Here is a 27,233-nt window from a genome sequence, read left to right on the forward strand (position 1 = left end):
CAGCTTTTTGGCCATCAGGACCTCCAAGGCCTTCGCTGCAGCACTGCCCTCAATGAGTTCTTCTCCCAGTCTGTACTCTTATCTGTGACTGTCTCAACCCGAGTGCAACACCTTGCACTTGGCCTTGTTAAAACTCATTAGGTTCTTGAGTATCCAGTTTTTGAGCATGTCCAGGTCCCTTTGGATGGCATTTCTCCTTTCTACTGTGTCAGCTGCATCATTCAGATGGATGTCATCAGCAAACTTGCTGAGGCTGCACTCAATCCCACTATCTAAATTACTGATAAAGGTCTTGGAGAGCACCAATCTGAAGACTGTCCCAGCAGATATTGAGTAGCCTGAAATTCCCCACCAGGATGAGAGTTTGTAAGTGCAAAACCTCTTTGCAGTTGAAGAAAAACAGCCTTATCAACAGGCTCCTCTTGATCAGCTGGCACATAGTAGACTCCAACTTCCAGATGCCCTTTCTTGGTCTCGTTCCTAATTTCAATCCACAAACTCTCAACCTGTTTGTGACAGTTTCTCAGGGGCATCTCTTCACAGTCTATCCACTTCTTAACATAGAAAGCAACTTCCCGACCCCTCCTATCTTGCCTATCCCTTCTAAAAAGCTTACAGCCCTCAATCATGATATTCCAGCTATGTGAGTCATCCCACCATGTTTCCATGACAGCACGAAGGCTGTAGTTTCCCAATTGCATCATGGTTTCCAACTCCTCCTGCTTATTTCGCATGCTTGTGTGGATTGGTATACAGGCACTTCAGCTGCGCTTTCAGCTGCATTGTTTTCTTAGAGGAGCCCTCCCAAAAATCTCTGAGACAAATTTGAGGTTTTTCTCCAAAATTAATGTTGAAAATGAAGAGACACAGAACAAGAGAAAATACCTAAGGTGAGAAAAATGTTATGGTAGATAAAAAAAATGTATGTCAACAAACTGAAAAAGCTTGAATTTTAATAGGTTTGAAAAACTCCTCTTAGGATCTTCAAGAAATTGAAAATCATTTCAAAAATGAGTAGGAGCTAGGGTAGCACAATAGCATTTAAATAATGATTTTGAGATCCTGAAGTGTCCATCACTAAAAGCAAGGGCACTTAGGCTGAAGTCACAATATTCCATGGTAATAAATAAACCTGGTAACGTTTGAAGCATTTGTAAATCTGAAAAAATTCCTGGAGAATTAAGCATGTGAAAAGGTTATTTTGTTTAATAAGTTTATTTGGGAACTATAATCATGCCAACACAAACTTGATGAAAGACCAAGACGAACGCTATGTGCAGTGTTGATGAATGCAAAGTAATTTGTCACTAGAATAAAAAAATACATAGTTGCTTATGCACATTAGAAGAATCTGAAACAACAGAAAAAGATATGTGAATACCTATTTCTAATGCTTTACAAATTGCTGATTAACACTGTTGCTGAAATAAAAAGCCCCATGAGAGGCCCTATGTGCCATTGAATTGAATCTGACATGAAGATGCACAGCTCAGTTTCACCTTAAAAGATAACTACAAGATTTCGTAGTTAAGAATATCCTGTCTAAACTTCCACAATCGTGTCTGAATAGTAATTACAATAAGTAGTGACAACAAGACTCCAGGGCATATAGACTACGATTATATAACCGTAGACTGACTAGAAATAACCTCAGACTGGCTAGAAAAGCAGTATTTCCACGGACAATATAAAACCACACATTTGGTGTTGAAGTTGGTCAAGGAATAAGAAATTTTCTAACTATACATTTAAGAAAATTCATATGTGAGAATCAAAAGGCTTCCCATGTTTTTAACGGAAGTTTTTGCAAGTTTATTCCTGTCAAAAGGTTCTGATGATTCTTCAAGCAGCTTGAAAATCCTTAGTAACAAATTCTCAAACTACCTAGCTTTCTGTAATATCGTGCAAGCTTAACTCATTATCAGCAAAAAGGTCAGATAAAAACTTGATTTCTTAAGTCTTTGATTGCCCAGAAAGTCAGATTTCTCTGTCCAGATCACTGCTAGATCTGTATACAGTATTAGTTTCTCCTATTAAGGAAGAAGAGAATGAAAAAATACTTAATTAAAACTTGGACTGCAAAGGTATTTCTGGCAAGCGGGAAGATAATCAATTATGGTTTTAATTAGGAATGTAAGACTGCTGAAACTGTTTAAAATAAAACTAATATCCTTAAACACAGACTGGAGTACAAGATTCCTCCTTTGAATTGCCTGACTAAATTGTTAGCGTATAAAGACATGGTTGCACTTCCTTTTCACTTTGTGAAAAATACTTCACAGGTCTAAATGATCTGGTAGGAAAAACGTTCCTCTGTACAATAGCATGCATAGCTTTAAAATTCTGGGTGAAAAAAATGATTTGAGAGTCCCATATCTCAAGTCACTATTTAAATTTCTAAGCTAGTGGATAAATAACGAGCACAAACTCTCAGAAGAAGCATCTACCACCACATGTGATTTTCAGTCTAACCTACCCTTTCTCTGAGAAGGTCTCCCACATCTTATCTTTCAGCAGAGATTGCTGGAGAATTGTCAAGTTGATTAATTTGATTAGTGCTCCCGGTATCTCAAATGCTGAGATATTGACTCTTTTACAAGTAAGAAACTTGTGTCTATAAAAACACTTAAAGCATCTGAAGAAAAGGGCAAATCTCAGGACAGAAAACTGAGCAGAGATGTTCAGAAGTTCAGTTTCACTTACAGATGCTTGAATTCTATTTAAATCTTGCTTAGGCACTCAAATTTTTGTTCCTACAGAATACCAGGGCGCTGCTCTTGTGAGTAAAGCAATGTACTAGGTCAGGTCTTAAGACTTCACATGCAGCCATGTCTACACTGTAGTTTTATTTTTCTTCCACTCTTAATCTATGAATCACAGAATCACATGGTCAGAAAGGACATCCAAGATCATCTAGCCCATCTAGCTACTAAACTATACCTCGCAGCACCTCATTCAGAAGCCTCTTGGCGTCAGGGACCAGGGACACCACCAGGGACGCCGACTCCATCACCTCCCTGGGCAGCCATTCCAGTGCCTGACCACTCTCTGAGAGAAACAGTTCTTCCTTATGTCTAAGCTAAACCTCCTCTGGCACAACTTGTGGACATTTCCTCAGGTCCTGTTTGTTGCCTGGGAGAAGAGGCCAAAACCCTCCTCATCACAACCTCCCTTCAGGAAGTTGTACAGTGCAATAAGGTCCTCCCTGAGCCTCCTCTTCTCCAGACTGAACAATCCCAGCTCCCTCAGCCGCTCCTCATAAGACTTGTTGCTCCAGACCCCTCACCAGTTTCTTTGCCCTTCTCTGGACACGTTCCAGAGCCTCAGTGTCTTTCTTCTCACAATGTAGTGAGGGGCCAAAACCTGAACACAATACTCAAGGTGCAGCCTCACCAGTGCTGAGTACAGGGGGCTGATCACCTCCCTGCTCCTGCTGGCCACACTATTTCTAATGCAGGCCAGGATGCCATTGGCCCTCTTGGCCACCTGGGCACACTGTCAGCTCATGTTCAGCTGAGCATCAACCAACACCCCCAGGTCCCTTTCCTCTTCACAGTCATTCAGCCACTCATCCCCAAGCCTATAGCACTGCATGGGGCTTTTGTGGCCCAAGTGCAGGACCTGGCACTTGGCCTTGTTGAACCTCATCCCATTCACCTCAGCCCAGCAATCCAGCTTATCCAGATCCCTCTGCAGGGTCTCCCTACCCTCAGGCAGATCGACACCACCTCCCAGCTTGGTGTCATCTGCAAACTTACTGAGGGTGCACTCAATCCCCTCATCTAGGTCATCAATAAAGATATTAAACAGAATGGGTCCCAGTACTGACCCCTGGGGGACACCACTTGAAATGGGTCACCAGCTGGACTAACTCCATTCACCACGACCTGCCAGGCATGGCCTCTAGCCAGTTCCTTACCCAAAGAACTGTACACCTGTCCAGGCCACGGGCAGCCAGTTTTCCCAGAAGAATATTGTGAGAGGCCGTGTCAAGGGCTTTGCTGAAGTCTAGGTAAACCACATCAACAGCCCTTCCCTTGTCCACCAGTTTGGTCACTCAGTTGTAGAAAGAGATGAGGTTGGTCAAGCACAACCTGCCTTTCATGAACCCCTGCTGGCTGGGCCTGATCTTCTGGATTCCATGCATGTGCCATGTGATCTCACCCAAGATGATTTGCTCCATAACTTTCCCTGGTACCGAGGTCAGGCTGACAGGCCTGTAGCTCCCAAGATCCTTCTTATGGCTCTTCTCGTGGATGGGAGTCACATTGGCAAGCCTCCAATCCTCTGGAACCTCTCCAGATAACCAGGAGCACTGATGGATGGTGGAAAGCAGCTTGGCAATCACCCCTGCCAGCTCCCTCAGCACCTGAGGATGGAGCCTCTCTGGTCCCATGCACTTGTGACTGTCCAGATGGAGGAGGAGCTCTCTAACAGTCTCCACCTGAATCATTAGGAGTGTATTCTACGTTCCATCCCAGACTACTAGGTAAGGGCATAAAGTGCCCTAAGAATAACTGATCTGACTGCTAAAGGCAGATGGAAAGTAGGCATCGAGAACCTAGGCCTTTTCCTTATCCTCAGTGGTCACATCCCCTGCTGCATCAAATAAAAGATGGAAATTCTTCTTGGTTCTTCTCCTGCCATTAATATATTTGTTAAGGATTTCTTGTTCTCTTTTACTGCAGTGGCCAATCTGAGTTCAAGTTGGGCTTTTGTCTTTCTAACTTCCTCCCTACATACCTTAGCAAATTCCTTGTAATCTCCACAAGTAGCCTGTCCCATCTTCCAGAGGACACATACTCTCTCCCGGAGTCTCAACAAAAGTTCCCAGTTCATCCACACCAGTTTTCTTTCCCTCTGGCTCGCCTTACAGCACTCAGGGACAGCCTGGTCTGGTGCCTTTAAGATTTCCATCTTGAGGAGCATCCAGGCTTCCTGGACCCCTTTACCCTTCAAAAGCAACTCCCAAGGGACCCCTGCAACAGGTGTCCTGAAAAGGTCAAAGTTTGTGAAAGTTCAAGATAACAATTTTGCTAGTCACCTTTCTGACATCACTAAGAATAATTTCACGGTGGCTTTGTCCAATACAGTCCCCAACTTTCACATCTCCCACTAGTCCTTCTCTACTAGAGCAGAAAAACAGGTCTAGCAGGGCACCACCCCTGGTAGGCTCTTGTACCAACTGTGTAAGGAAGTTACCTTCCACACACTCTAGAAACCTCCTGGACTGCTTCCTTTGCACTGTATTATATTCCCAGCATACATCAGGAAAGTAAAAATTCTCCCTGTAACTAGATCTTATCACTGGGAATATATACTAGCATCTCTCAACTGCACACACAATTTCCTAACAGAATTATCTCGTACTCAAATTGGATGACTCAGTTCCTTCAGAGAGTAAACAAAATCTCTCACTTGAATGGGAAGAAGTCAAACAACTCTCAGTAAGTTGAGATCAGAGGACCAGTAATCTATAACTTTAAACATGATGCAAAGAAAATATTCTGCACTCTTAATGAATAAGTAGGAAGTGAGATTCCTCAAACTTTGCAGAAAGGACAGGGAAGAGAAGTACATAATGAAAATTTGAAAGAATCATTTGAATTTGTCAAATCATTTGGGCTTTACAATATTGTGGGAAAATGTTGACACGTGCAACTTTTAACTTATTCTAAGATTAACAGCTCAATTAGTACCCTGTAGGTACCACTCAAAATACTAAAACATACAAAAAAAAAACCCAATAGTGCTATTCATGTCCTATTTATGTATTAGCTCCTCCAGTAAACTCTAAAGAGCTGAGTAAAACACAGGCAAAGAATCTCTTCTCTGCATCACCTTGCAGTCACTCTTTATCTTCCAGGACCCTCTTATAAATATGTTATAGGGAAGTAAGCATTACTTTCCTTCATGATTGGGACGTAAGCATTACTTTCCTTAATGACTGATACCTGAACTCTTTCCACTGCAGTACTTCCTCTTCTGTTTAAAAATGACCAAAATCTAAGTTTAGTTTTCTTTTAGTTTTTACCTAAGAGACTATATAATTGCAATTCAAAATGATGCTCCTCTCACAAATGTGCCTAGTAAGATAAAATGAATTGATATTTAAGCTATGCAAATAATCTACTGACCAGGGAATATATGAGGTCTGCATAAGGAATATAGGAGACCTCCTTATCCTAATCATATATTTAAATTAAGTTCCTCAACAAATAAACTATTGATGTATTGTATTAGTCACTCACTACACTCTAAGTATTTAACTTAAGGTATCTCTCAAACTCTACAAACTAAGATTAATGAAACGCATGAACAAGAAAGCACTACTGTTATAATCTAACTGGAAATAGAGCAAACATCTACTCACATCTGAGACAATAAACTGTCAGAAGCCGAGACCTTAAATGGAGCAAATAATGAGAAAAACAACAGAAGAAAATAATTTTTTAAAACAGTAGGATGTAAATTCCAATCACTGACTTCCAAGACACTAAGCAGTTGAGAACTACTTAGTCTCAACTAAGGTGCATGCCTACTACAGGAATTTAGTCAAATCTAAGTATACTTCTACCACACATCTCATTGATTCATGACAAGTACACAAGAGGCTGGGAGAGGTCAAAGCTGGGAGAGCTGATCCAAACTGATCATTGGAGCATTCAACCATTCTGTGTTTAAAGGATGTTTGCTAAATTTAGGTCATGTGTATTTGTCTAAGAAGATAATTAGCAGATGGGAAGGGAGATTAGATTGATGCGCACTGCGTCCTCTGCAAGACAATAGTTCTGCTAATGACAGAAACATCTGAACAGAACAGGTAGGAAAATGTAAAAAGCCATATAGCACAAGATCTAATTAAGATATATCACTTCTCAAAGATAGCTGCCATCACCACTAGGCAAAATTTCAGTATCGTGGTACGTATTTTTGTTACTAAATTCCTGAAACAAACATCCAGAAAGTGTTTCTTTTCAGGCAGTGTTCGTAAATGCAGTCACAAAACGACAAAACTCTAGAGGTTGGAAAGGACCTCTGAAGATCATCTAGTCCAATTCCCTTGCTAAGGCAGGTTGCCTTAAGTAGGTTACAGAGAAAAGTATCCAGGCAGATTTTGAATATCTCCAGAGCAGGAGACTCCACAACCTCTCTAGGCGGTCTGTTCTAGTGCTCTGTCACCCTCAAAGTAAAGAAAATTATTCACACATTCAGATGGATTTCCTATGTTAGAATTTGTGCCCACTGCCTCTTGTTCTGTGATGATGCACCACCGAAAACAGCCTGGCCCCCTGCCCTTTGGATCGTATAAGCACTGATTACATCCCCTCTTGGTCATCTCCATGCTGAACAGTCCCAAGTCTCTTAGCCTTAGCCTTTCTTCATAAGGGATGATGATGCTCATCAGCTCTGACTAAAATGCTGCCAGATCCATCCACCTTCCTCCCATTTCTATATGGATTTCCAAACATATGAAAATCTGTTTTTCTTACTAGATTTTTTTTTCATATATCAGATTATTTTTTCCTCTTGAATAAACATCAACTGAAAGTGCAATAAGCTCAACACCTTTAACTGCAACATATTTTACATACTTACTTAAAACACATGAGACCAGGGAGACCAGTGGACCTAAATATATACATCTATGCAGAGACGTAGTATGTATACAGATAACAGCACACACATAACCAGATGTGTAATAATCTTCATGCAGATTTTAAATTCCCTAAACTGCGGATCTGTACAGTTCAACAATAAGTTCATTTCTGCAATAACCCATTTAGGTATCCGTGCATATAAAAACAGACACATGTATTTCTTGATTATCAGTGAGATTTCCAGAAAAACGTACGTTCGGAATATTGGCTGTGAAGTTTGTGCTCCTGCTCTACTTAAGCATTCTGGAAAAATTCCAAATATATTCCACAGTGAGATAAAGATAAAACGCATCAATGACTCTTCCAAATCAAACACCAGAACTTTAGCCTTATGATTTTGTCTGTGCTTCCCCCATTCCATCTGCCCAATAAATCACATAAACAACAAAGCACACAGCCAGCTTATTTTAAGGATAAAGAGCTACTGAAACCTTGTTTAGAGACAACAATTGTAGTGTAAGTAAATCTGCCACATTTTATATTTAGATGTTATGCTACTGTTCCAGCAGACCAAAACTTTACATTATATTCTTGTATTTTCTTTTAAATGTATCCATCTTGATCAACTTGACATCAAACATTCTTTGCCATACTTCCTTTAACTGTAAAATTCCATGCCTGCACAGAATTCTATGGGTGATGACTTAATTAGTGCCATTTGTTCTCTTTCCTTTTCTCTAGAGCACACAAACAGCCCTAGTTGTACTTCCGTGTAACGATGTCTGCGTACAAAAGCTGCTGAAGATGCAGTGTTCAGAAGAGCTATCTTAGGTTTAGATTTCACCTTCCTCTTTACTTGGGATGGAAACTCTGGCATCAGATATATGACTTTTGGCTGTTTAATGGAGACAAATGAGATAGCGTTGAAGTTGCGCTGTATCTTCCACAAGATATGCCTATTAAAATAAGTATTGCTATATCATATTTGACATTCCAAAATAACCCTTGCTTTCAAAGCATGTGAAAAAGCACACAAAATAGGCTCAAAAAATTATTTCCAGTGCTATCCAAAAGCAGAATTGCTCTTGCTCAGATCCTGTAGATATTTTGTTTGATTTGCAAATAGCTTCACACACAGATTTTTTAAACACAAGAGGAAAAAAAGAAAAAAGATTATCCTCTATTTCTCCCCTCTCAGACCCAAAAATACACTCATACACTCCTTCCAGCTTCTTTACAGTTTCACTCTGATAAGTCAGAGTTAAGCACCACTAATACATTTCATAATCTAACCTATCAGGAAAATAGCACAGCAACAGAAACAGTATTTCACCATGCTAATTGACTGCTTTTGGAAAGATCTGCTGGACACCAGAGTCAGATCAAGGAAAGTGTCAGAACTGTGCAGATATGCAAAAGGTCGGGGCAGAGCAACAACTGCACAACTACGTGTTAGTGAGTGGGAATGATTTTGTTTGCTTAGGAATAAAATGACTATCATACTACCAGATGACAATGCAATATTGCCATAACCAGAAAGGCCTCGCAAGTGTTGTGGATTACTTGCTTTTGTTTCTCAAGTAACGAATAGTTAAAAGGAAGATTAGCATGCCCCATGACCACCACCTGCAACAACATGAAGCCTGTCAGTCTTAAAAATAACTATTATGCATAACAATAGAAAACAGTAGAAATATGTCCAAAGATGTATTATCAGTGTAAGTCAGTGTGATGATAGACGAGCTTTTCATGGTCTGGAGGCCACTCTGGACACAGTAGATATCCTTGCACTGGATTTTAAATTTTCCTTCATTTCTTTATAAGCAAAGATGATAATAACTATGGAATGGTCTAAATGTAGAGTTTTGTTACTGCAGCTGGCCACAAAATAATCAGTGACTCAATACAATAATGTGTAGATAATTATATGCCTGCAGTAGATGACTATACTGGCATATCATTGATTTGATGGAAGAAGTCAAAGTGAAAAGACACAGTGAATCCATGAAATGAAGTACCCATAATGAATTTTAGCAAGCATTTGTGAGTTGATTAAATAGCAACGTAGGAATACACATAATGAAACAGGAAAGCAACATGCTACCTCTTCAGATATGATATTGGAATAATCACTTCTATCGCTGATTTTGATCTATTCATTCAGAGACATGATGTGACAAAACCTTAGCCTTCTTTTCCCCTGAAATGAGGAAAAGACTTCAATCTGATCAATTTTCTTAATTTGTCTCACTCCCTGTATAGTGATATGCCTTCTCTGATAGATTAGAGACAGTACACTTTGTTTTATTGTGTGTAATGTCAGAAGGTTTTCCAGACTAGGACTAAAGAAAAACCATATGAAGATAACAAGAAAAGGAATTCAATTTCATAACCCTTCTTCATCTGAACACGTTTGCCTCAAGCAAGGATAGTACAGGTAGAGCAGGAACAAAACATGATCTGAGTACGGGTGCTGAGAACAGGGATGAAGGATTAAGATGACCATATGACAGAGCAATTGTTTCTAGGGTGAATATTTTGCCTTTATTTGCAGGCTTTGTAATTCAGTGTCAGTAACAGGAAGACACTCATTCATCAGTGATTTAATGTGTACTCATTCTGAGGATGAAGCACAGCTGTTTTGTGAGGATCAGCACCCATCAGACACTGATGTAGCTAAAAGCTACAGTTGTCTGAAGTTTCTTGAGAATCCCACAGAAACCACTAGCATCACTAGAGCATAGCAACGGCAATTCCCATTGCTACAGAAGCTACAGCTGCTAGAGCAGCTTGAAAAGAAATCTAGAAGGCAAACTGACACTCATTCCAAAGTGAGCTTTCATTTATCTCTGTGTTGTAATGGAAATTTATGAATAATAGTCTATTTCGGGCCAATTTAGAACGGACTATTTCAGTCATGCTGCTCAATTGTTTGAAATGATCACCTAAAGGTGTGGTGTGAAGACTATTTTCAACGCTGGTATATGTGCTTCATTTTTCTTTGGAAACTGCTTTGCTTTTTCAACTTGTAAGCTTACAATCACTAGATATGCCATCACTTTGTGAACCTTATGGAAAGACAGGGAAGCAAGCGTACCATTATGTCACTTGCACCAGTTACAGGAAAACTTGTTCTACATAATTACACGAATACAAAACATGAATTTTGTCTTGCCATACCTTTGTGCTGCTTAGCACAAAAGGATTTGATCCAAACTGGGCACTTTTGGTACTAACATACCAACAAATAAATGGTTGCATTTTTGTAGCGGTAGCCAAACATCCTTTGCACCATCCACAATACTGGTTAGAAGCACCAGCTTCACTGCTGGAGTACAATGAATGAGAACATCATTCTGTTATGTAATATGTTCATTGCAAAATGAAATTATGCTGCTCTATTAAAAACTGCTTTTACAGGATACTGTGGAAGATTGAGAGTCATTAAAATATGAACTACTTTTAGTTTGCTTTTAAAAAAAAAACATTATTGTATTTTCAGAATTAATACTAAACACATCTTGGCTTGAATCTTATTGTCTGCAACAGTTAAAAACGGCGACAACATGACTGGCTTAAATAAGCAGGGTTCATGGTCCCAGGCTGTTTCACTCATCACTCCTCTTTGCTATGTACACAGGCAAACTTCCTAGTCCATAACTGGGCTTTTTACATAGTATGTTCTGTAAAGCTTTGAGAGTGAAGTTGAGAAGTTTCAGTTAAAAAAATGAAAAAAAAAAAAAAAAAAAGTAATCCTTTTAATGGTACCATCTGTCTTCTAAGCATAGCTCTCATTGACTCAATTCTCAATTAAGCAAACCAGGCTCTGTGTGCCAAAGCCATGAGGTATTTATAAGATGGCATCTCTCTTTAAAAAAAAAAAAAAAAAAAAATCAAATTGTCTGATGATCTTGATACCCATGTTTGATTCAGTTCCTAGAAAATTTTCCATAAATGAAGTAGGCTTCTACTAGCAAAACTGGAGAAGAGACATTAAAGGAGATACTGGATACTAGACTTGAACTTCCCCAGAAGCGCATAAATTCAATTACTCTGAATGGAATATATTTAACCTACTTCATGCAGGAAAATATTAAGAGTAGAATCATCAAAGCAAAGTTTCTTACATAACTGGTTTAGTTGAGTCTTGGGTAAAGAAAATGAGGTTTATGAAAACACAACTGTTCAGAACAAGAGTACCCAAAAATGGAGGAAATTAAAGTGTTAGTCTAGTCATGTTACAAGAGGCCCAGGATGGTTCTCCATGAGATAATTTTTCATTAGATTGCAAGTGTCCTGGTTTCAGCTGGACAGTTGGTTTTCTTCATAGTATTTGGTATGAGTGAACAGCCATGTGTTGCTTAGCTACCTGCTGGGTAAAACCATAACAGTATGCTACTTTAACTGCTATTTTATAAAGTGTTGTCCCTTACTTTCGACCCCAGAATTTGTTTAGCTGCAAGAGGCTGTAAAAAGTATTGGCTTACTACTTCTGTATCCTGCAACTCCTAAAGCTTCCTGTAATATTCTTTCCTTTATTTTTTTTCTTGATTTTTCTTAAATTATATGCAGTTTCACCACACTGGAATACATTGGAATCAAGACAAATTTTAAAAATATATATATTAAGATAAACATTTTGAAAGACATATTTAAATACTCTCCTCATATTTTTCTAAAACAAAAGTTGTCCAAATTTTCATTTCATTTATGTTCAATCTGTTCTGTTTAGACAACTAACTTCAAAATTCCTGCAGTATAAAAACATACGTAAGGTTCTGACACTAACATAATGGTTCTGACACCTCTATAATTAATGAAGGTTAAACAATCTAAAAGTAGCTATTTCTCTTATCTCCCTGAAACATCTCCTCCAAGAAGAGAAGAATTATGCCCTAAAATCATCTTTTTCCCATCATTCAGTTAGGAAGGTCTAAACAATATTTCAAACACGCTTATTTCCAGTGAAGATTTCTCCAGCTGGCTGCATTGCAACAGTTAACTTATTTATTGCCAGTTCAAAATTCCCACTTTGCTCATTGCCACATTGCAGTCTAACTTTACATACTGAAAAATCTCCTTACTCACAGCAGAACAAAAAATTAATTCTGCTTTATATACCAATATACGCCACACGTACAGCAAAAACTCATTCAAAATTTTTCCTTCAGACAACTGAAGAAGCTAAAGGTAATTCTTCAGCAGCACATCCTTTTCCAGTCAATAAAGTAAAACAAAATGAGACATAACATAACACTATAAACTGTACCCTTACCTGAGTGCTTCTAGATGTAAAGATGATTCATGTCACTGAGTGCAAATACAGAGAAATTGCGTGCATTCTGAATAAGAAAGGATACATTCGTATGGCTCCTGTTCTTGTCCCAATTGCCAGAATTTTCTGAACTGGGTCAAAAGCTAAGGCAGTGGGTAGATAAGGAAAACCATGACGAACCGTCTGAAACAGAACAAAATAACAAAGTCAGTGAAACGTAACTGCAAACAACAGCACGTGTGTTCTATGTTATGGGTAAAGGAAAATAATTTATGTTTTTGTAATCAACACTGTCAGTTGATAAAGACTCAACACGAGCCAATTATGTGCATCTGCAGCTCAGAAGGCCAACTGTATTCTGGGTTGAATAAAGAGAAGCATGACCAGCAGAATGAGGGAAGTGATTCTGCCCCTCTACTCTGCTCTTGCGAGAGACCCATCTGGAGAACCTATTCTGAAGGTCCCAACACAAGGACATGAAGCTGCTGGCTAGAAGAAGGCCACAAAGATGATCAAAGAGCTGGAGCACCTTCCCTGCGAGCACAGGCTGAAAGAGCTGGGGCTCCTCAGTATGAAGAAGAGAACGGTCCAGAAGACCTCATCAGCAGCCTTCCAGTACCTGAAGGGGGCCTACAGAAAAGCTGGAGAGGGACTTTTTATAAGGGCACGTAGCAACAGGATGAGGGGAAATGACTTAACTGGAAGAGTGTAGATTTAGACTAGATATTAGGAAGAAATTCTTTACTGTGAGGGTGGTGAGACACTGGAACAGGTTGCCCAGAGAGGCTGTGGATGCCCCCTTCCTGGAAGCATTCAAGGCCAGGCTGGATGGGGCTTTGAGCGACCTGGTCTGCACGGGGTTGGAACTAGATGACCTGAAAGGTCCCTGCCAACCCAAACCATTCTATAGTTCTATGATTCTATGATTTTACTTTATGCTGTATTATTTGCAATACATTTCCACAGAAGTACTGTAAAAGATAAGTTGTTCTAAATACAGAAGTGAATTTCATTCATGTTAATTTCTACATTTGCTCTTTACTTGGATATTTTATGTTTTTGTTGTAACAATGTAGATTATAAAGTATGCACCAACTATATATTCAAAGATAACCCCAAAATGGAAGGCAGCTGTAACTCTAAATTAAAAAAACAAACAAAAACAAACACATGCAATATGATTTTACAATGCAACAAACAAACAGTTTCAGCCTGACCAGAACAGCTACAGAGGACAGAAATGGAACTTATCCAGAGGAAGACATCCAATAAATCAATAAACTGAATTGAGTCTACGAAGGAAAAAATCCTTCATATCAATTTAAAAAACAAAAACACCAGAGATGTTCTCAAAATAAACAGCTGAATCACTCATCCTTTCTTAACCTTTATTAGGAATACTATGCTTGTAATTCTGATTTTTCAGAGATGCAATGCATCCTTAGGTTTAAGAGTTCCTCAAATAATATTTTAAATTATCTAAACCTGGAAGTTATGACCAGTATGACTTGCCTGATTCTTAACAGAAACAATCTCATGATGGAAAAGTCCAACACACACACACAAAAAAAGACTGAAAATAACAAGGCTAGACTAGAAAATACAAATAATAATAATAATAATGTGACTGTAATGAGCGTGATTGTTTACCTAATAATATCTCAAGTACAATGTTCAGGTTTGGGCCTCTCACTACAATAAAGACATTGAGGCCCTGGAGCATATCCAGAGAAGGGCAACAAAGCTGGTGAGGGGTCTGGAGTACAAGTCTAATGGGAAACAGCTGAGGGAGCTGGGATTGTTAGTGTGGAGAAGAAGAGGCTTGGGGAGATCTCATCACTCTCTACGACTCCCTGAAAGCAGGTGATGGCAAGGTGGGGGCCTCTTCTCCCAAAAAGTAGCAACAGGACCAGAGGGAATGGCCTCAAGTTGCTCCAGGGAAGATTCACGTTGGATATTAGGAAAAATTCCTTCTCTGAAAGAGCAGTCAGATGCTGGAATGGGCTGCCCAGGAAGGTGGTTGAATCACCATTCCTGGAAATACTAAAAAAATGTTTGATATTGTATTAGGAGACGTGGTTGAGTGGGAAAATATTGGTTGTGGTGGACGGTTGGACTGGATGATCTTGGAGTTCTTTTCCAACCCTTAACTCTATCCCATAGAATTCTATGATTCTAAACTTGGATAATAAATAATTTCTTTTTAAATGTATGCTTGGGATTGAAAAGTTTTCTAGAGTGAGCAGAATGCAACTTTTTTCAGATATTTTATCTTCATGATTATCCTGTTCATGAATTGCATTAGCTGAACCCCTCAGTAGGCCCTACAGAACAACTTCTACAAGAACTGCCTTTTACTCATCAGGTCTGCAATTTGGGAAGTTGATGACACCTACAGTCTTATAACTACAACTGTTTTCTTTTGTTCAGCTGGAAGCACTTAAACTGATGTTCACAAGTAGCTTGGGAACAACTACATGCATCTTTTTTTGTTAAATAAAGACTTCCTTAAGAGAAATGTTACTCATGTTTTACTTATTGCTGATAAGGGATGTCTTAATTCAAATTACTAGTATTTAGACTGCAAAAATCTAGAAACACGTGCTACTTCAGTAAGCTGTAGAATCCTGATTCACTTTTTATGTTAATGCAGACATTTCTTAAAGATCTCCACAACTCTGTATTTTTTTTTGCAGTGTGTGGTTTTCTTTTTTGTGTAGTTTTGTTGGTTGGTTTTTGTTTTGTTTTACCTTCTCATCTTCTCAAGTGGTAGAATTACTGAGAATTACTCAGAATTTGATTATCATCATAATCAGAATTTGATATTTGACACCTGAGCTGATACTAGACTACAAATACTGTAAAAATGCTTTTACCTCTCATGTCACCAAATCAAAAGGAATTATAAAATCTATTTTCCAGTGTATCTGATGTTTGACCTAACTTCATTACTCATTTTCTATTATATGCAATACTTCTTTACTCTTGTGAATAAATGTTCTTCTCTACCGGAAAAATATTTATATTTTAGAAAAGATTTTATTAATTTTTTTATTTATTTATTTTTTAAATCTCTCCATTTCTGATATTTAAATCTGACTGGAACTTACAGCATTGCTTCTTAGATCTAGGAATGTAAAGATCAATATTTTTAAAGCCTTATTTTCATTCTTGCCTGCGTGTTTACCACCATTTCACGTGTCTGTTTTTAGTATTTCTGAAATCTATGTAGTCAGACTTATAATTTATCTGGGTCCTGTTTTGTAGAACTATGTTTTAAAAGCACAGACATATACATCTCTCCAGGATCACAGCTGAGTAAATATTTCTAAACTATGGGATTGACTCAGAACTGCTATACCCATTTTGCAGCCTTTTTTTCAAATCAGAATATTTGTACCTGGAAGTTCTGGTGCAGGCAAAATTATTCAATTTGTAGAAGAAAAAAAAATACTGTTGAAGTTCATTGATCCTCCACATAAATGACAATTTTGAAGTAAAATACTTATATTGGTTATGGCTTCAAACAAAGGACAAAAACAGTTTGGAAGAAGAACAAAGCTATACACAGCTGTACACAGTTAAGATGGAACAAAACCGTTATGATTGAGTTTTTAACGTGAATTAGAGCAGTCTCAAAGGTGATTATAAAGATCAGGCCTATTAAGCAGAGGAATAATAAGCTGTCAAACTTCAGTTTCCCAGCCCAGTGTAAGAAAAAACAATTCTAGAACTGTGTCTGGGCTTCCTCACAGCATCTATTAATAGAGATGAAGAAGAGGGAAAAATTACAAACGTGATGTTAGGATGACAGAAAATTCCTACTTAATCTGCACAGTGTAGATAATTAATAATACTGACCAAAACTTTCAATAGTCAGTAGAAAATGCAAAACAAAGATTTTTTTCCCCCAAAGCAAAGCTACCCCCATAGCAGGCAGAACCTGAAGAAAGTATCCTAAAGTATCAGCCTGTGTTCTCCTAAATACAGGGCCTACCTACCACAAACATCTTAAAAGAGAAGGTGCTCAAACGAGAAAAAAAAAGCAGACAGCAGATGGAGCCAGGATTGCTTTTTGCCACATCATCCAGATTTCTTTTTTGTCTCCTTTTTGGCACATAGCTTCTAGAGGCAGACTGTGCTCCCTAGGGCATGCAGTTTATATACAATATTTGAAACATTTTATTTGAAACAAAGCAACTACAAATGTAGCTACGATTTCAGTATAAATCCTCATTCCTATTTTAAATTTGATTAAAATCATTTCAAGCAAATATTCTTTCAGTGAATTCTAAATATATATACACACACACATATATATAAATATATAAAATAAATTTACTTAAATTTCCTATATTCATTTACTATTTGGACTTGTCAGCATTCTACCAACACTTTTGCTGTACAAAATATAACAGTATGTTTTTCAGTAGCCGAAAAGAGAAAAATCTCACTAGCTGCAATATGCAGTATCCATTGCAGTTATTTCATAGTGTATAATTTGGCTTTTCAGTATTAGGAGTTTTTCTTAACTTTTGTTATATGGTAATTTATATTAGCCTGCAAAGTCATTTTTTCAAGGTGATTTTGTTCTTTTCTAAATAACTCCAGAAGATACAGGAGTAAAATCTGTTTTAAACTGTACCAACGGAATAATAAGGAAAAACTGTTTGTGCTGGTCTGCATAAACATAAAATGCGTGACTGACATTTTGCAGATATCCTGCTTTGCGTAATATTTGACAGCAAAATTGATTTACTTAGCTAAATAATTTTTGATGAGATGTGTACTTGTTTAAATTGAACTACGCAGTCTAAGCCTGTGACTCAGGATGTAGAATCTATTTCCAAATTGTGGTCAACATGCCAATACAGAAGTCTCACTGAAGCAAACGCTGTATCTGCTTGTGGAGCAGGGAAAGAAGCTTTAACACAAACTTGCGTAGCTTCTTGCTCAGCAATCTATGAAATATTCAAGAAAGGTCAACAATTACACCTTTCGTTGAGGTTACAGTGGTGAGAAGTGGGTGACGGATGCCCGTAAAGATGTGTTGTCATGCATTATATCCTCACACAACGACATCCTTCCTTTCTATGCTTCAGTGCCTAGATTCTCTGATTGGTGACAGTATTCTCTGCTTACAGAAGATAGACACAAGACAAGATGTTAGTAGGCTTCCAATCTAAGGCCACAAAAGAAACAATTTTATTAGCTAGATTTTCATTTTTCAAGGGAATAATTTTTCTTAAAAATCTAACCTCATCAAATCTCATGGTTTAACCTAGGTGTTAAGGAGGTGGCTAAGTACCACACAGTTCACTCACTCTCCCTCCCCTTCCCAGTGGGATGCAGGAGAGAATTGGAAAAACTAAAGTAGAACCTGTGGGTTGAGTTTAAACTATTTACTAAGACAGAGAAAAAGGACAGTTATGACTACATATACATATACATGCAAAAAGGGAGGCAAATGGAAAACTTCAGAAGAAATTGCATGCATTGTTCAGTACATGTGCCATAAGAGGCTTCCCACTCCTGCTAGTGAAACTGTCAAGAAATAGAACATCAGCTGTTTATAGAAAAACCTTTCAGCTGTAGTGCAAAATAGATAAATACCATGAACTTTAATGAACTTAGCTTTGGCTTTAAGGTAAAATAAAATTAAAAACAAATCTAATGATTTCAAAGCACAGTTTGGCCTACCTGCTAAGGGGGAAATCAGCTTTTCATTAGTAGTATTTCCAATTGTGCCCACTTTTTATTAATAATTCTTCTAATAACTTTTTACTAATAATTCTATGTAATTAATAATTAATAATCTTCCTATCTTCTTTGCACATTGTATGTTTTATCCTTATTTAGAATTTCATCTGGAGTTACTGGCCAGCACTCATCTCACAGATGAGGGAGATACATTCTGAATGAAACCAAGGTACTTGATGGCTGCTTTTTGCTCCCTCACAGCAGTGAAATACAGCAAATCCTGAATGTTAGTGTTCCCCCAGTACTGACCAAGATGGTACCAAGGGGATAGCTAGCAGGCACAAAGCAATACACACTATATCCAAAGACCTTAAGAATCAGATCACTGTTTACATAATCACATGCCATTATTCCTGCCTTTGCCTCATTCAGTGAGCAACTAAAATATAAAGAAGGAGAAGCAATGAATGAATCAGGTTTCTTCGGACCTACTACAATGAACTTTTATCCACAGCTACAATGGAATATTCCTGCAGTAAAACTGATGCAGGGTAGCTGAAACTGAAAGCACATCCCCATCCTTGAAAAATGCAATGGATGGACTGGGCTGCACAGAGCAGACATCGGAGTTTACTATGTTTGACTTTATGCAACATCCAGTGGTTAACAGGGAAATTTTCTCACAGGAACTATGGCAAAGAATACAAATCACAGAATCACAGAATGGCCAGGATTGGAAGTGACCTCAAGGATCATGAACCTCCAACCCCCCTGTCACGTGCAGGGCCACCAACCTCCCCATTTAATACTAGACCAGGCTGCCCAAGGCCCCATCCAAACTGGCCTTGAACACCTCCAGAGACAGGGCATCCACAACCTCTCTGGGCAGCCTGTTGCAGCACCTCACCACTCTCATAGTAAAGAACATAAAAGCATCCATCCACCCATCTGTCCCATACACTGCGTACTGCTCAAACCAAATCTGATGGATGATAGGAACAGACTCTTTAAGAAAATAAGAAGATGCAATAAAGACTGGGCTTTAACACAAAGGTACACCCATTATATTTTCTACAGTAGCTGAATAACAGTCCTGGACTTCTGAGTGTTTGACTTCACAACATTAACTAACATTCTTACACTGCAGATGTTTTTATGAAACATAAGCAACAATGTTTAATTGATCTGAATCAAATTCTGCAACAAAACCTGTTATCATACGTACCTATACCGGCACAATATCCCACTGAATTCAGCAGGGCTATTCTTGATCACACACACCCATTAACCCAAACCCCTAGATATTAAGGGTCATTTTTTTTTCCTCCAATTCTGCGTACAGTTTAACTCCAACAAACCATAAAAAGCATACCTCTTCAGACTTTGACCCTAGCTACAGGCAACAGATTGTCTCTCCTATTTTTCACTGCCCACAGACTGTGCTGGTGAACTGCTCGGAATGGACGCAGCACTGTACAAAGATAACATCTTATTGCATTTGAGCGTATTTACCAGCCATCTGTACCCAACAATACTGCTTTCTCTTCTCTCCACACATGCACATTACTCACACTTCTAATCACACGGACCTATAGCTTCCTCCTATCCTAATATATATTTTGAGAAATTAATATATTTATATAAACTGCTTTTATGAACACTGCATTTTAAAATTGTCAATAAACCAGTTTAAAAAAAAAAAAACACACAAAAAAACAACCAGAGAAAATAGGACATTCACAAACTATGATAATCTGTGCAACATCAATTTGTCCCCTTCTCGCAGAGATTAATCAAACAGTGCTCTCCTGTATTTTTCCCTCATCACTTTTGCCTCATTCATGCCTCATGCATGCCTCATTCCATGCATAACACAGACTGATCTGTTCTGTGGGCAGATCAAAGTTATTTTTGTTAAAAAAATATATTGTCTGTCAAGCATGCCTATTTAGTACTGAATAGGAGCATGCAAGTTACAGATGAGATGGAAAACTGAAAAGGAAATACTATCAATCCTCTTGTAACTTAGTTTTATAAATGACTAAGCAAAGGGCCATGAATTAAACTTTTTACATATGGTTGTTAGTAGTCTCTCCATTTTGTCCTTGACCAGTTTGAGGTTATGGAGCCTGATGACAGTCAGACATCTTAGGTACAATTCAAATGTCCAGTCTGAAGCCATAATTTCATCGACAGTCATGTAAGACATGAAGGAAATTCAGAGTTTTTCTGGCTATCTAAAGGGAGAAGAGCCTAGAAACTAGTCTATAGACGTGCAGGGTACATGCAACAAAATGTGAAAATGATGGAGGCATAATTGGAAGATGCAAGCAGTATAAAAGAGGATGCTTAAAAATATAGACTCAAGGCAAGTCAAGCTGAACTCTCAAAACAGCAAATACTAGGCAATCTGGCTTTGTGGAACCTTCCGTGCCTCAGTTCCTATCTATACAGCAAGAACAATGATATGTCCATCTCAGATAAATACTGTGAAGATCAATTCATTAATGTTTATAAAGCTTTCAAAAGCACAGTGAAGAGCACTTCTGCTGAGAAAGCCCATGGGAAACTTAATACTTCAGTAAACTCTATGTATCCAAAGATGTATTGAAGTGCTTTCTGTTCAGCAAACATTATGTTCAGCTAAATAAGACCTACAGAAGAAGTATGGGATAATGCAATTAAAAGCTGTATTTGCAAGCAAACATCAGAAAATTAGAATTTTCAAGTGGTTTGTTTTGCAACCTTAAAACTCTTAAAATGGTTTTGAAGCTGTAATTGCATGTGTTGGCCCTGAGGGTCTGCATTAATGCATTCAGGATTAGTATTTGACTAATGATCAAATAAAGGAATGCAGAAAATGAAGACACATTGTTTGAAAGAAACAAAACAACTGTCCAGGTGTACTACTGTAGGTAGCTTAATATCCTCAAGTTTCCCTAAAAAGAAGCTTCCAATATGCTGTGCTCTTTACTGCTGATGAGCCCTATTTCAAATAACTACAAATGCTTTAAAAAGCAGAATACTTTACAATCATCACACATTTAATAAGATTACTGACATCTAATTACAGAAACGTCACTTATAGCACTTACACCCAGAGATGTTGCAGAGTCTCCTTCTCTGGAGATATTCAAAACCTGCCTGGACATTTTCATGCACAACCCACTCTGGGAATCTGCTTTCGCAAGGACTGGATTAGGTGATCTACAGAGCTCCTTTCCAATCCTTAAAATTATGTGGTTCTGTGACTGGGAATCTACAGTTTAAATTTTATGTTCTATCCAAAATACAGCATGTGTGAAAAATCCTTCTCAACGTCATATTGTATTTACCACAGAATGAACTGAGCACTTACAAGTAAGGTTTAAGGCTTAATTTAAAGTGGGTTTGCTCTGAAACGTAAAGCTTCACACAGGTATTTTTTTTTGGCCCTGAGTGACCTTAATGAGACAACACAGATTAACCAAATGGCTCATGCTAACTAAACGTTACAGACAGGTTGTAACAAAGAACTTTTATCCTCTATAAGCAAAAACACAGCTGCGTGCTACTGCACAATTGTTCTTAAACTGCCATTTGGAAATTCACCTTATTTCTATTGACACTGAAATGCATATTCATGCTGCACCTCCAGTTAAAATATCTACTTGACTGCTACCAAAAGGACTACATGTTCGTCTTCATGGACTGTCAAAATGGAGTATTACCATATCTAAAACGATGAATTAAAATTTAAGACCCTGTTGTAGGAAATCCAGATAAATAATGTGTGTAAATTTGCATGATAAACTGAAATATCTCAATAAAATGTCTTTATGTAATATCACAAGGCAACATAATAGAGAAGTTCATCAAAACTGGACGGGTCTCTATTACAGCCATTATCCCAGAGGAGTGAAATGCGAGTGGCAGACTGAAAAAGTGAAGCTGTCTTTGAAATTTGGCTACTGACTGGAGCCAAAGGCAGTCACAACCACATTAGAGTTTGGGTAATAATTCAGTGACAAGTTCAACTTAGAGGTTCTAAAATCTTTTCTGGAGTATCTGGCTGCTGCAAACAGTCAAAGAAAATACACTAGAATAGGCTGTAGGTCTAGTCAAGCACAACTCTTCTTACCTAGTTACGGAGATCTTGGTTTCAAGCACACTCTGCATAAAAGTAATAACATCTTGCTTTACAAATTCAACTCTATGACTGCTTTTGAGGAACAGCTCCTCAGTAGTTCCTTACAGGAGACTCATTTTCATAAAGATACACACCATGTGTTCTCAAAATCTGCATCTTCATGTTTAGTCAGCTTTCCCCAACCTTCGGTACCACTTTGTAATTCACCCCCTACAAAAGTAAGAAAATCACTCTTTTCACCATTTACGTCCCCTCTCTCAAAGCTCTACTTAAATGATTTACAACATCCTAATTGACCCCGATTCCTGTATTAATATGAGATCTCTTCCTGCTGCCGTATTTTGATTTCTATGAGCCATAAACAAATACAGGATGGCTCAAAAAATCCTCGATAACAGATCTTAATAAGAAATGAAGAAGCTCAGTTCACCACCCTTGAAATTAATGCAAACTTTACTAACATTCTGTTGGATTGCATCTAGTTTTTGGCATGACTCTCCCATCTCACACATTCAATTAATTTGAATCATAATCAGTATTTTTACCACGTGGATACCCAAGAAAAGCCTTAGATACAAGATGACCTACACCTCAGCTTCCAGTTGTCACAAAATACAGTTCTGCCAAAATTTCATATTAGATGAGTACTTCCAGAAAGATGGCAATGATTCACTACTACAAGTACCAACACTTAAGTTTATGACGCTTTAAAAAGTCTGCAGCTATTTCACATGCAATAGTTTCACGAATATTTCATTTATATTCTGTCAATACATAAGATTACATTAATGATTCAAACATAAATGGCAAAAGTAATTCATTGTAAACATCTCAGTATAAAATGAAATATTCAGTATGCTTCTATAAAGATTTCATTTTATCTTAAAAAGACACCATAGTAATTAGTATCTCAAAAATGTCAAAAACAGAGACAGCTTTCAGGTGTATTACTAATAAAACATACATTACCAATGAAATCAGTCTGCTGCTAGAGGATTCAGATCAGTGTTTTTAGTCAAGAAGACCTCCTACAAACTTCACAAAGGCAATTTATTTAAGTAAAGAATGCAGTGTAAGGCCCTTTCATCATTAATGTATGAGTCAGCTTTTACACTACTTATCTAAATGAAGATTTAATAATCAGGAAAGAAAGAAAAAATTGGTTTGGGGTGTTACTCCAAGCAGAATCCATCTATCATGATTGTGCAGATCATAACAAACAAGTAGTGCCAGTAGCTTCCCTCAGTTTTGTGTGCAGCAGGATCACAGAGCCTGGGTCCTTAAACTGCAGCCTGTATTACTTATGTAACTTAACATGAAAATAGACAACTGAAAAATCAGAAGTTCTACGCCACAAAAGCTTTGGGAAGGTAAAGCTTGGACGACGTGCATGTTTTGCAGTATTCTTAATGTTATACCTATCCACTAAGGTACAAATTACAGCTCAGACTGCGCACCCTGTAGTACCGTATGTGCCTGCATTCAGTCCCACTTTGGTACACTTGCACAGTACATAATGCAGGACTGGGGCCTGTGAGTTTTTGTCAGTTCACTCAGACATGCTTGCACTGTTACTAAACAGCAACACAGCTCATTAAGTAGAGCCTGCTGACTAAACCTTGCAGTATTTCCTTAGCTCATAATCAGAGATTATTTGGGGAAGTTTGCTTTTAGGATGCTTTTGTACCTTGAAAAAAGGAAACCAATGCTTTGTATACCATAGAGTGGACTTCTGCAGTACCACGCATTCATAAGCAAGCGCTGCTGCAACCAAAAGCGCTCCCATACAAATATTTACTTTGCTGAAAGCATTTCAACCTGACAGCTACATCTCCAAACTGAATAAAAAAGAGAGGCAAACATTGCCCACTGAAATCTTCTAGAAGTGCTGTATTCCCAGGCACCCACATTTCTAAGGAGATCTGTCAAAACCTAACAAAACTGCCTGCAAGAAATATCAAGCTAAAGGTGGGAAATACAAAGAGAATTAATTGATTTTGTTTATGAAAGATTTATTGTATATTTTGGCAAATATGCCACACATCTATCACATGAAACACAAATCCCTTGGCATTATCAAAGGAAGAATTATGTTGAGTCTTAGCCTTACTCAGAATTCTCAGAATGTCAGACCTAAAGATATATCAACGTAACTGGGTTATTTACATCATTTTTCTACTGAAGGGACAAAGTGGAAAATCACTATTCTGGATATCTTGAATGTCATAAACTGTTGTAATACTGGATGCATAAGCAAACGGTGTCAAATTGAGCCCCGGTGTAAACAGGCACAACTGTAATAAATTAGCACTGTTAAACAGCAGATTAATTAATTAATTAATCAGGACACCCCATGGTATAGAACCTATTCAAAAGGTCTCTCTGACTGTTCTAAGTGATAGGAGCTCATCTTTCTTCACCTGAACTCTGTATGAGTTTTAACTCTCACTGCGTCTGAGAACAGAATAAAATCATCACATCTGCTATTATGAAAGCTGTATATTGCACTGGGACAGATCTACACACTCTCCTACAGTTTTGCCTTACTTGCTTATATTTCATCCTTCTTCCTTAAATACTGGGATGTGCTGAAGTGGGCTATAACCTAAATTTCAACTCAGTTGGTATCTGACTAATGAAAGCACACTTAATAGGTGAAGCTCTTGTAATAACATAAACTGCACTAGCTAAAAATTCTGTTTTTGCAGGTCCTAATGGATACACAAACAGGACTTTAGTAAAGTCAACACAATTAATGTCAAAGTTAAAGATAAAAGCATAGGACTGGAGGATAAAAATACAATATCTTTTTTTTTTTTTTTTGTACTTCATTACCAAAGTACTACTTAGAACTCCAGAGCTGGTCAGAAATACCAAGTCATTTCTACTGATTTCATCGTGCACTGAGAGCTCTTTTGCACAAAACAGACATTAAAAAAAAAAAAAAAAAAAAAAAAAAAAACCCATAGAGATATTTTATGCTTACTACTTGGAGAAAATTCCCACGGAAAGATCTAACCAATACGTAAAAGCCAATACCAAACAAATTTGGAAACTTTCAACGTTTATGCCGGTCCATTAAGTTTACTGTCATAAAATCACAATCCTCAGCACCAATGCTAAACAAACAAACAAACAAACAAACCCTAAACACACACCCAACCCCTCGCAAATAACAAAAGTGCTATGTTCAGCATTCACTGTGCCATCTTTTGTTTCTAGCTTGTGCCTTTTTCCTTATGGAGAAGGAGGAGAGGAGGGTACTATGGTTAGGTTGCGGTTGGACTCGATGATCTTTAAGGTCTTTTCTAACCTGAGCAATGGGAGGAGGGGGAGTACAGATAGACAATTTTGAATGTCTGATGGCTTGTTATTTATATTGGTACCACTTGATTAGCTCTTTGTCCACAATCTCGCTGCTAGTTCGGAGACCAAGTGTGTATTCTGGATTTGCCCCCGAAACCAGATTTCAATGAACATACTGCTACTCAACCACCACCACAGACATCACTGCCTTTCAGTACAAAGTCCTTATACAATCACTGCAGTTCTCAGGTAAAACAGCTCACTGGCATCCCATTTCTCCCTCCCTTCCTTCCTCCCCCCTCCCCCCCCAAACCCCTTGAGCTACGCAGCTTTCCTTACCGCTACCCGAAGGGATCCCCTGCCCTTACCTTACAGATCTGGAAATAATCCGAAGTTAGCGTTTCCTGGATCTCCTCCCGAGGAGTTCCCGCGGCGCCCGCAGTCCCACCGGGATGCGCGGAGCCTCCGCCAGCCCCACCACCGCCAGCGCTGCCACCGGGCGAGGAGGCGGTCAGACCATCCAGAACTTTGCGAAAATTGAATTTCTTCATTTTGGAAAAAGCTCGAGGAGGAAGGCGTGGGGAAGGCGATAGGATGTGCCGCCACACATCCAGCTACATGTAGCGAGAGTCCCTGACGGTCCTCCGAGCGAGGCAGCGCTTCAGCCCCTTGTACCAAACCGACTAATCGGTATTAGGTATAATTGACTGAAAAATACAAAGGCTTCATTTTGTCACGCTAGCGGGATGGGTCCTTTCGGGCAATAACAATAAAAGATCCACAAGCAGCAGAACTAAGCTTTACGCTCAGATACGGAGCGACAGAACGAGGTCCACCCAGACACCCACATCTGGCAGCGGGCTATCAGCGACAAGTCAATGGAGAATTCAAGCCGGCATCTGACGGAGCGGAGTCCATCCCTCTCTTCCTCTCGCCCTTGGTGCTCGGCTGTTTCGACAGCGCTACAAAAAGAGCGACTGCACCCAACCCCGCTTCCCCTCGACACCCCTTCTGTGAGAACTGTCTCCTCCGGGAGCTGGGCGGACCGCTTCTCCCTGCTGCTCCCGCCCTCCTCCCGCTGCTGGAGCCGCCCCGGTCCCTCCTCTCCCCGCGGAGGATGCGCAGCCACTGGGAGCCTATCGCCTTCCTCGCCAGCGAACGACGGGCGGCGGCCGTCCTGAAACGACGGGACAGCCTCGTTCGCTGCCCCCTCACCAAGCCT

At 38.8% G+C, this 27,233-nt stretch overlaps 1 protein-coding gene across 11 annotated transcripts in view; it reads right to left on the reverse strand.

The window, feature by feature from the left end:
• The window catches only part of STXBP5L (syntaxin binding protein 5L), a 177,215-nt gene extending 150,185 nt beyond the window's left edge, over nt 1-27,030 (reverse strand). For 3 of the 11 annotated variants that reach the window (XM_052666011.1, XM_052666006.1, XM_052666039.1), the window contains exons 1-2: nt 26,380-27,029; nt 12,962-13,059 (exon numbers count right to left, since the gene is read on the reverse strand). In XM_052666011.1, coding sequence (XP_052521971.1) covers nt 12,962-13,059; nt 26,380-26,562 — 281 coding nt within the window. In that variant the 5' untranslated portion in view covers nt 26,563-27,029. Of the gene's footprint in view, nt 1-12,961; nt 13,060-26,379 lie in introns of all 11 variants that reach the window. The other 8 variants (XM_052666048.1, XM_052666002.1, XM_052665999.1 and 5 more) reach the window with 7 other exon arrangements.
• Between the last annotated feature and the right edge of the window lie 203 nt (nt 27,031-27,233).

This window comes from Tympanuchus pallidicinctus, unplaced genomic scaffold (genome assembly GCF_026119805.1).
Source record: "Tympanuchus pallidicinctus isolate F22 unplaced genomic scaffold, pur_lepc_1.0 scaffold10, whole genome shotgun sequence".
In the NCBI taxonomy this organism is placed as follows: Eukaryota; Metazoa; Chordata; class Aves; order Galliformes; family Phasianidae; genus Tympanuchus; species Tympanuchus pallidicinctus.